Source organism: Gigantopelta aegis, chromosome 6 (genome assembly GCF_016097555.1).
Source record: "Gigantopelta aegis isolate Gae_Host chromosome 6, Gae_host_genome, whole genome shotgun sequence".
Lineage (NCBI taxonomy): Eukaryota > Metazoa > Mollusca > Gastropoda > Neomphalida > Peltospiridae > Gigantopelta > Gigantopelta aegis.
In genome coordinates this window covers 28,026,801-28,038,267 of record NC_054704.1, presented here as the reverse complement: position 1 = coordinate 28,038,267, position 11,467 = coordinate 28,026,801, and the positions used below count along the sequence as shown (strand labels likewise).

The window sequence follows — 11,467 nt, the reverse complement described above, 5'->3', positions numbered from 1 at the left end:
TTGTGTATGTGTGGTGTGTATGAGTGTGTCTGTGTGTGTGTGGTGTGTGTCTGTATATATATATATATATATATATATATATATATATATATATTTGTAGTAGATGTTACATTTTCGTGCTATATTTCAAGTCTCATTATCCCAGGAAATAATGTACATAGAAAAGTATGTTATGAAGTTGTAATATATAGCTGACTTATATTCCGTAATTAAACTGAATGCCTAGAGAGAACCGAAAATCTTTAAAATACCATTTTAGCTTCAGAGCAGCCATTTTTGAGACCTTAAAACACTTACAGTACATACATTTAACATACCCCCCTGTCAACACCACCCTATTTGCACTTGTGAATGCTTCATGAGTGCTAAAATCATACATAATTAAAAATAAATTTTCTAAGAAAGACATATATGGATAATGAAATTTTGTACACAAACTACATATACTATTAGCTATAAGATGAGACCAGTTTCAAGATTTTAACTGTATACCCACATTGGTTTTGATTTTAGAAGGATGTTGTTTCATAATTAATCATCACATAGTTGTAATATTTAAAATTTATACAGAAATTGGGATGGACTAGACAGAACAAAGTTAAATGTGTGTAATAAATATAAGACTGTTTTTGTGTCTCAAAAATAATTGCTTGTAAGATAAAATGTATTTTTTGAAATGTCTCTAAGCAATAAGTATGACTGCTTAAAACTACCAGACTGCTATGTATCAGACATATTTAACTTTCTTAGTGCACATACAGCTTTCTATGTAGGCTACAGTATTTACTGGAATAATAGGACTTGAAACACAGGACAAAAGATGGCAGCAATTTTGAGCTAAATTTAACACCTACAATGCTTAGCAAAATTACCATTTATCCAAAACTACTTGGAATACACAGCCCACATTTCAGACTGCAATAAGCGTTAAAGCAAGCACCAGAATGCTAGATGCGTGGTGTTGGCCGTTTGGTGTGTATTAGCCATGGTGGTCTTAAAGGTACCATGTCTTCTAAAAATAAAGAATGCCACATGTTGTTGAAGCCTACAGCTTCGTACTGAGAATATTTATGTCTGTATATTATATCCATTATTTCCATGCCCAGAGAAGCTTATGACAAATGTCTTCATGTGACAATTAAGACTACATTTAGTTCTTGTACGTACCTTTTAGAAATACATCCTAGTAAAATGAGTGAATGAGTGAGTGAGAGAGTGAGTATGTGTGCCTTCTCCAGATCCTCTATAGCAACATTATTTTCAGAAAATACTTTATATTTTATTTATTATTATACAGAGTATTTTATTTATTTCTTTATTTTCATTGTTAGGGTTGAACACCCTGTTACAAGAAAAGATTAGCGCAGACATCAACACATACATATGCAATATGAAGATCAATCATAATATCTATGCATACTAACCAAATGACTTGAATTAACTATTACAGAATACTTTCCAAATTCTAAGTGCTTCACATATAAATTTACTTAAATTCCACTTCTGTGTATGACATGCTGTATTTAATAAAATTATAATTTTAATCTACTGGGATGACACCTGTATTTTGGAGACAGATATTTTATTGTTAAATCCCTTTGTTGACAACCAAGCACATGTGTTCAAACTGAAGTTCTTTATTCTTGTTCATGAATTGTTTTCTTATTCTTAGGGATCCAAAATACAGATTGACTGAAAGATATAAAATATAAAAGAACTAAATACTGTGTCTTTTTTATATTAATACATTAATAATACTAGAAAGTTATATATTCACTATTTTGTAATTACAACACTTACGGTAATTTACGGTACATTCGAGCCAACCATGTGACATATAAAAATGTGTTTTTACATATATATATATATAACGTTAAAATCAATAACCTAAGAAACATAAAGGAAGTTTGTTACATAGAAAATCAAAAGATTTATATTAAACGTGGGGATGACATGTATATTTTCTTTACCATTGTTTTAGGCGTTCTTTAATATTGGTCGTCTGCACATGGTTGGTTGCCATTTCGTTAGAATTATCTCCCTTGGCCCATGGTAAAGCAACGGGTGATATATAATCGACAATAAAATTAAACGAAAGCGGAATTTTCCCTCAAATAACTAAAAGTACTCTAGCGAACTTCACAACACAGTTAATTAATTTAAACCCGATTATTTGACCACTACAATCCGGCCTCCTAATTGTAACATACTAAAGGTACAATTATAACACAAATATCTGGTCAAATAACAAACCACTAACGTCAAATAATAAACCCTTACAATAAAGTTATTAAAGTCAAATAATCAAATAACTTTAGTGTTCTTAAAGCACTTCTGAAATTTCAAGTTCCAAGTTATCCTGACACAATGACACACAGTTTGCCAATGGGAAGGGCAAGTTCAGTTTTACTGAGATACTATGACACAAAGTTTGTCGATGGGACGGACAAGTTCAGAAGAAGCCGTTTTCAGTTTCACTGTTCGCACAAGTCCTTTCTTGTCGATAACAACTTCAGTAATCCGGCCGAGTGACCAGGCATTCCTTGGTGAACTGTCCATCACAAGCACAATGTCTCCAACAGCAAGATTTCTTTTTCTAGTCAACCACTTTTGTCTATCTTGCAGTAGGGGTAGATACTCCCTAATCCATCGTTTCCAAAATACATCCGCCAAGTATTGGACTTGACGCCACCACCGTCGACAGTATGTATCAGCTTTGTTGAACACTCCCGGAGGCATCTTGTCACCAGACCGCAGCAAGAAGAGGTGATTAGGAGTGAGTGGTGACAGGTCATGCGGGTCACATGGCACGTCTGTGATAGGCCTGCCATTTAAAATTGCCTCGACTTCACAAAGGAGGGTATAAAGACATTCATCATCTAATTTCACGGTTTGCTCTTGCATGATCGAATAAAGAATTTTTCTCACAGAACGAATCATGCGTTCCCAAACACCACCATGGTGAGACGCCGCAGGGGTATTGAAGTACCAATCAATTCCCTTTTTAAGAAGTGATGAATGCAGCTTTGTCTGGTTTAGATTGGAAAGTTCTTCTCGGAATTCTCTCTCACTTCCAACTAGGTTGGTACCATTATCTGATCTGATGAGTTTAGGCGATCCGCGCCTAGCGATGAACCTTCTTATAGCGTTAATGCACGAATCGGTATCCAAGCTACTTGCAACTTCAAGATGGACAGCACGAATATTTAAACATGTGAATATAACTCCATATCTTTTAACACAGCTACGTCCACGTTTCACTTGAAATGGTCCGAAATAGTCCATGCCGACATGCGAGAAAGGTGGCAAGTCTGGTTTCAGACGCTCTTCGGGAAGGTCTGCCATTTTCTGTTCACCTGGTGGGGCTTTATATTTTCGGCATATGACACACTTTGACACAATTCCTTTGATACTAGTTCTTGCTCCAAGAATCCAGTGCCTTTGTCTCAAGAGAGAAAGCATATGTCCAACTAATCTATGAATCTCTTCTAAGATCAACTTTGACACAACACAGTTCTTGGGTAACACAACGGGATGTTTCATATCATATTGAATTTGAGCCCTTTCAAGACGTCCTCCCACTCGAATAACACCGTCACTTAGAAAGGGATCTAGCTTATACAAAGGACTATTTTCCCCAACTCCCTTGTTTAAATCTTTCTTAGATTCTTTATCTGTCATAGCTCTTAGCTCTTTGTGAAAGTGCTGAGCTTGAACATGTTGAATCAGAGCCATTTCAGCCTTCTCAAGTGTATCTGTTGTCAACACATTTTCACAACTCACATCATCTGGGATCTTGGTTGTTTCCAATTTCTTTTGAACAAGATTACACCTGAGAACAGGATTGGTCTCGGTCATTTTTAATTCAGTGTAGAGCTGTTTACGCTCAACAGCCTTTTGGTGCAGTCTGTTCATTATCAGAATGATCCAACCAACTGCCCTTTTCAGCTTACTCCAGCTTGAGTAATAATTGATAACTTTATCAATTATGTTGGTTCCATTTGTTAGTACGCAGTTTACGGACTTCTTGACTTCAGGATCGTCATTAGGAATGGTGCATGGTATGTCAATTTCTTGCGGCCAATCTTTCTGTGGCTTCCATAGGAAAGTTGGTCCCTCAAACCACTGTTTATGCTGCAGGAACTTGTCAAAACTCATGCCTCTTGATGCACAATCAGCTGGATTACATTTAGAATTTATGTATCTCCACTGTCTCACCTGTGTACCTTCTCTGATAAGCGCAACGCGATTAGCCACGAATGTTTGGAACCTTGAAGTGTTGTTGGCAATGTACCTTAGAACAGACATGCTGTCGGTCCAAAAGAAGGTTTCATCAATGTTGTATTGAAGTTCATCAGTTATTACCTTACACAGTCGAACGCCAACAGTTGCAGCGGTAAGTTCCATACGTGGTATTGTTATTTTTTTCAACGGAGCCACTCTTGACTTGGCCATAATTAGAGCACAGTGAACATCATTGTCCACGTTCATCAAACGGAGATAGGCTACCACACCATAACCACAGTCACTTGCATCAGTAAACATATGCAGTTGACACAGCACTACCCGGCCAAAGTTTTTTGGCTTGTAACATCGCTGTATCTGAATCTTTACGAGATTAGGCAGATCCTCTTGCCACTTTTGCCACAGCTTTAGGCTCACACAGTCTATCTCATCATCCCATCCAATGTCTCTTTTGCACAGACTTTGGAGAAGTTGTTTGGCAGTCAATATGAATGGCGCGGCGAACCCAAGAGGATCGTACACACTGCTAATAACTGACAGGATTTCCCTTCTTGTATTTCGTTGGATTCTTTCGCATATCTTGAACCCGAGAGAGTCGGATTCTACGAACCAGAATACTCCTAGAGCACGTTCACTGGGAAGCTTTTCACACTCAAGGTTCAATGTTTTCACTTCTTTGGCTCTTTCTTCAGTGGGTATGCTTTTCATTACAGTATGACTGTATTGAAGCGGATCACCACTAAACTTTTGTATGTCTGGGATAGGTTTTCGAAGCTGTTGCACAACTGACTTGATCACATTAGAATCTGTGTCCGTCTGCATACGTAGTACATTTCAATCCACTGGCACGAATGGCGATGCCTTGGAATTAAGTTTGGTTCTATCAGTTACTTGTCCAAATGAATTATCTATAATGTTAGCATGCTCAAACTCAGAAGTTTTTTCCACAGGAGTCAATGGAAATCGTGTTTCGTTACCAGTTATGTTCTGTCCGCTTTCAAAACTGTCAAGAACCTTAGATTTCGCCTCTGAAATATCAATTTGTGTTTGTAGCTCAAGTTCCTCTTCTCTCATTTTGATTTCCAATTTAGCGACTTCTAATCTTTGCTTCTCTTTCAACGCCTTGGCCTTAGCCATAAGCTCTGCCTTTCTTTGACTTTCCTGCAGCTTTGCGGAGGATATCGAGCTTGCCAAAGATGAATGGCTGCCTCTTGATATTATGGAACCTTTCCTAGATGAAGCATTACTGATCTGTGCCCATTCTTCACTTTCTCTTCACAGTTCTCATGAAGTATTGATCTACAGATGCTTTTAACTTTAATAGAATACGATCTTGGCCACTACACTCGTTCTTGAATCTGGAACGGTCCGGTTCTTCAAGAAGATCTGCATATTCTTCGCGAACTTCATATAAATTATCAAGTAATTTAAGCCACTTTGCATATGCACAACGAACATTCCTTGGAAAAGTCACACGAGGTCATTGCACTATCAACATGTTGATATTCTTTCTTAAGTTGCTTAAATACATTATCAATCTTTTTAGATTTTATTTCTTTACTACACTGTAACCCCTTTTCAGTCATTTTTTTTTATCTTGTTTCTTCTTGTTTCTTCGCCACGCTCACTTGTTTCTGTATCTTCTTCACTATCCATGGTTAAATAACAATGTCAATGCTGTTGACAACCAAGCACATGTGTTCAAACTGAAGTTCTTTATTCTTGTTTATGAATTGTTTTCTTATTCTTAGGGATCCAAAATACAGATTGACTGAAAGATATAAAATATAAAAAAAACTAAATACTGTGTCTTTTTTATATTAATACATTAATAATACTAGAAAATTATATATTCACTATTTTGTAATTACAACATTTACGGTAATTTACGGTACAATCGAGCCAACCATGTGACATATAAAAATGTGTTTTTGACATATATATATATAACGTTAAAATCAATAACGTAAGAAACATAAAGGAAGTTTGTTACATAGAAAATCAAAAGATTTATATTAAACGTGGGGATGACATGTATATTTTCTTTACCATTGTTTTAGGCGTTCTTTAATCTTGGTCGTCTGCACATGGTTGGTTGCCATTACGTTAGAATTATCTCCCTTGGTCCATGGTAAATCAACGGGTGATATATAATCGACAATAAAATTAAACGAAAGCGGAATTTTCCCTCAAATAACTAAAAGTACTCTAGCGAACTTCACAACACAGTTAATTAATTTAAACCCGATTATTTGACCACTACACCCTATATAATGGACATATAAACAAAAATGGAATTCATCTTCCAATATGTCATCACAATAGTGACACTGTTTGGGCAAGTCATGTCTATCTATTTCTATGAGTGTTAATAATTGTATAACCTAATCTAAATCTCGTGAGTGCATTTCTAAAATGATGTATATTCCAATCCAAATGTTTTTCTAAAAGTATAGTTGATTTAAAAGTTCTATATATTTCATATCTATCACTACTATTTATATCTGTTAACCATTCTTGTAAATATACGTCTGTTAGTCTAAGTTTTAAAGTTTTTAGAAATATTTTAACATCACGAATTTCTTGAACTAGCCAGGCATAGCCAAAGCCACTACGGCATAAAATATTTTCCAACTGACTTGCCCAATTATTTTTACCTTTGCAACAAAAATTATAAAGCATTAAGTATGTTTGTTTACATAGCCTAGAAGAAGGTAGCTGTAACAGACGTGTCCAATATTTAACAGCTTTGATGTAATGTAATGGGGATAACGACCAGTCTCAGAATATACCATTAGATTTGGGGTTTGTGAGAGAACACATAAAAAACGTTTATATGCAAATAAATGTACCTTTTCAATTTCAGGAAGACTGGAAAGGCCCCATACTTCTGATGAGTATGTTAACATAGGCATAACTTGTCAGTCGAACAGTTTAAAACATATTTTACTATTAAATGAACCCAATTTATATAATGATCTTATAATTTGAATAACAGCTCCTTTTGCTTTTGACAGAGTATGTTGTAATACCAAATTTCTACTAAGTTTCGTAGTGAAATTCATACCAAGGTATTTATAACTATTTACAACTTTGATTTCAAGGTTTCCATATTTCTATTTTTCTCTAGCAGAAAGGTACCCACCATTTCTAAAAACAACAATATTAGTCTTATCTAAATTCGCTGTCAGATAAAGTCTATCAGCAGATTTCTTCAAATTATTAATTTGCGTTTGCAGTCCACCAGGGGTAATTGATAACAAAACTATATCATCTGCCAAAAGGAGCAAAAATAACTCATTTAGGTTAGGTAGAATTTGTACACCATATTTACCACCCTCTATTACTTCATTTGCTAATTCATTTATATAAAAAAAAAAAAAAAAAAAGCAGAGGGCTTATTTTACACGCCTGTTTTACACCTAAGGGACATTCAAAGAAATCTGTAAACTCATGTGAATTATATCTGACACATGCCTTAACAGATGCATACATAGCTTTCAACATATCCATTGTCTTACCATGAATTCCAATATTTCTTAAAATATTCCACAATATATTTCTATTAACAGAGCCAAAAGCCTTCTTGAAATCAATAAAAGCCACATACAACTTAGTACCTGATAGCAATCTCTTTTGGATTAAGCCATATAGTGTAAAAATATGGTCAGTTGTTGAGTAATTATCTCTGAATCCTGCTTGTTCTTCTAAAAGTGTTCTTGTACTTTCAGCCCAGTGAGTTAAACGTTTATTTATAATGTGCGTATATATTTTACTCATAACAGACAATAAATAGATACCACGATAATTAGCTGGGTTATTTATAGATCCCTTTTTATACAGAGTGATGATCACTGATGTAGCCCAAACCTGTGGATATATACCCTTGTCAAAAACGCCATTAAGAAAAGGTATTAGAAATTTATCAAAGCTACCTGTGATTCTTTCAATAATTCTGCCGTTATACCATCAATCCCCATTGCTTTCCCACCTTTAAGTGATTTAATAGCTACATTAATTTCTTCTTTTGTAATTACTTGATTCATAGCTTGATGTTCTTTATCATTACTTAAATTAATACTTTCATCATAATTATTTAGCAATATATCATCATTATAATGTTGATCTCTTTGTGCCGGACATTCTAAAACATTTCTAAAGTGTTTAAGCCACTGATCTTTACTAATACTATTTCTTTGAGATACATTATAGTTTATCCTTTTAATTTCTTTCCAAAATATATTAGAATTATTAATATTGCCTAATAACAAATGTAGTTTGTTATCACAGTATGTCCGTTTCTTTTCTAAAATATGTTTCGTATAGCCTCTTCGTCTCCCTAAGTAAATTAATTTATTTTCAACTGACTTTGATCTCTTAAATTTACGTAGAAAGTAGTTAGCTTCCTTTCGCATTTTGTAACACTCTTTATCAAACCAAGCATGTATGGGAACAAACTTCTTCTCCCTATCAGTGAAGGTTTTATACATACATGATGCACATTTTTAAAGCCAATTATTAAAACTTTCCAATGCATGATCAAACTTAGCACATTCTTAAGGCCTTAAAGGAATGCTAAAGCAAGGCTTTTGGACTGGTATGCATATTCAACGATACATAATTCACATTATTGCTTAATATCAACAAGTATAATCGTATAGTTAATTAATAAAACGGTTAAATGTGACGGCTATTATATATAACGGGTGCAGCCATTTTGTACCATCTCAGTGAATACGCCCTCTGACGAGCTGGTGGTTACGTAATACCTAACGTGTCACGTCGGGAATTAGTCTTCGAACTGAAGAAACAAAACATACCTGATTTTTGCGGATGCATCGCAATGTTCTGTAATAATATCCATCCCAGTAACATAGCATCGTGTATATGTGGTTTATTTTTCAATACAAAATAAACCACCTTTGTCAAAGTGTTGAAATAAAGTCTGCATTATGTTTTGTATATAAATTAACCCACGTACTGAAATAATAGTCGGAATGTTTTCTTGGTTAATTGGTATTTTTTTTCCGTGGCCTGTACCTTGATTGGCAGGTGTATATTTAGACGGTCCCCCAGACACTGTGTCTGCTTTCTCTGAATGTGCAGGTAAAGCCCTATGACATGACATGGCACACTAAAAGAAGTGCCTCTTTTATTAAGATCACAGCATATTGTGTGATAACCTCAAATCGTAATGGACCTTACCGGCCGTCCTGCTGCTTTATTACTGTAAGTAATTCTGTAAAACCCTTGATTAAGTAGACTTTCCCATATAAAATCACAAAACTGACCAATTACGTAGATTTCTTCCCCCCCCCCCCCCCCCCCCCCCCCCCCCCCCCCCCCCCCCCCCCCCCCCCCCCCCCCCCCCCCCCCCACCCCCCCCCCCCCCCCCCCCCCCCAAAAAAAAAAAAAAAAAAAACGAAGAAAAAAAAACCCAGAAGAGATAATTATCACTTGGGTATCGTGAGTGGTCGTTTTTGCTCGAACGTATCCTACCAATAGGCCTAATAATATGCATTTTTTCTTTGGATTTTTTAAAAGAAAAAATACTATAACTCCATTTCGTTATATTGATACAAACTGAAATATATTTAGTTAAATAGTATATTATACTATCAAATCATTTCTGTTGTTTTACAAGTCAGGTTGATGAAAGCGAAGCGCTTTGTCGTAAATTAGAGCGTTTGTTTGCACTGTGCATAATAGAGAAGTTAGACGGAGCTGACGTCACTTCGCCCCAAGCTATACCACCGGACGTCACAAAAACGAAACAAAATGGCTGCCCCCAGTTAGCAGGAATAATCATGCGTTTTTTTTAATTAAATCTAAAATTACGCGTTTTTCATTTGTTAAAGTGTCAGTATGTGTTGGTGGTCCAGGTATCCATCTTTCCAACACATAAGGCTCTTGTTGGAGTTTAGTCTACCTTTAACAAAATCATCGTGTGTATCATGATTTTCCAGATTCTTTTGAAAATCACTTATCTTAGAATCATCCCATACAATTTTTTCTTAACACTTTTTCGGTTCATTATCAGAACAATCTAGGTATTTAGGAGTACCATACAACGTCATTTCAACTGGACCATATTTGAAATGATACATGTAGTGAAGAGCAAATAGAAATATGCATAGATGATATCAGAAAGTAGTCAATCACACTACAACCCTGTTGAGAAATATATATGTATGAGCCATCAAACATGTTCAGACCATTTAAAATTAAAAGATCAAAGATCAACGTTGCTACACATATCAAGTAGTTCATGGCCGAAATCATTACATATCTTATCATCTGACTTTTTGTCATGACAGCCTATGTGTGATTCACTCCCATCATCATCTGTACAATATACCTCAGCATAATCAGACCCTTCTGCACATTTAGATTGCAGATCTTCTGTTCTGCAATTTAAATCTCCACATATTACAAATATGTACAGAGGAAACATTAAAATATAATTCTCTCTCTCTCTCTCTCTCTCTCTCTCTCTCTCTCTCTCTCTCTCTCTCTCTCTCTCTCTCTCTCTCTCTCTCTCTCTCTCTCTCTCTCTCTCTCTCTCTCTCTCTCTCCTGGATATTGTAAATTCTACTACTAAAGATAAACGTCAAAAGAAAAAGAAATCTACGAAAACACACACGCACATACACGCACGCACACACACACACACACACACACACACACACACACACACACACTGTGAAAATATAAAAATAATACTTATGGGCCCCGTCCACCAAGTTTGCGTGTGCTACATTTGTATATTTTTTCATATCATTCCTACGGGCCTACTTAATATTATTTTCATCACACCATTATGTTTCAAGGGGCGGGACGTAGCCCAGTGGTACAGCGTTCGCTCGATGCGCGGTCGGTGTGGGATCGATCCCCGTCGGTGGGCCCATTGATCTATTTCTCGTTACAGCCAGTGCACCACGACTGGTATATCAAAGGCCGTGGTATGTACTACCCTGTCTGTGGAATGGGGCATATAAAAGATCCCTTGCTGCTAATAGGAAAGAGTAGCCCATGAAGTGGCGACAGCGGGTTTCCTCTCTCAATATCTGTGTGGTCCTTAAACATATGTCTGACGCCATATAACCGAAAATAAAATATGTTGAGTGCGTTGTTAAATAAAACATGTCTTTCTTTCTCAGTTTCCACGTAATCGGCTCAGAGCGTAGTAGGGTGTCAAGTTATCTTTATGACTCACCGAACT

General features: G+C 35.9%; 1 protein-coding gene across 1 annotated transcript; it reads right to left on the bottom strand.

The window, feature by feature from the left end:
* Positions 1-2,406: 2,406 nt before the first annotated feature.
* On the bottom strand, positions 2,407-4,953 carry LOC121374456. The gene has a single exon (XM_041501561.1). The coding sequence runs from the start codon at positions 4,951-4,953 to the stop codon at positions 2,407-2,409; it is 2,547 nt and encodes an 848-aa protein (XP_041357495.1).
* Between the last annotated feature and the right edge of the window lie 6,514 nt (positions 4,954-11,467).

What these genes read in the sequence shown, in the direction of transcription:
- LOC121374456 (XM_041501561.1), bottom strand. Translation starts at nt 4,953, where the DNA reads ATGAAAAGCATACCCACTGAAGAAAGAGCCAAAGAAGTGAAAACATTG.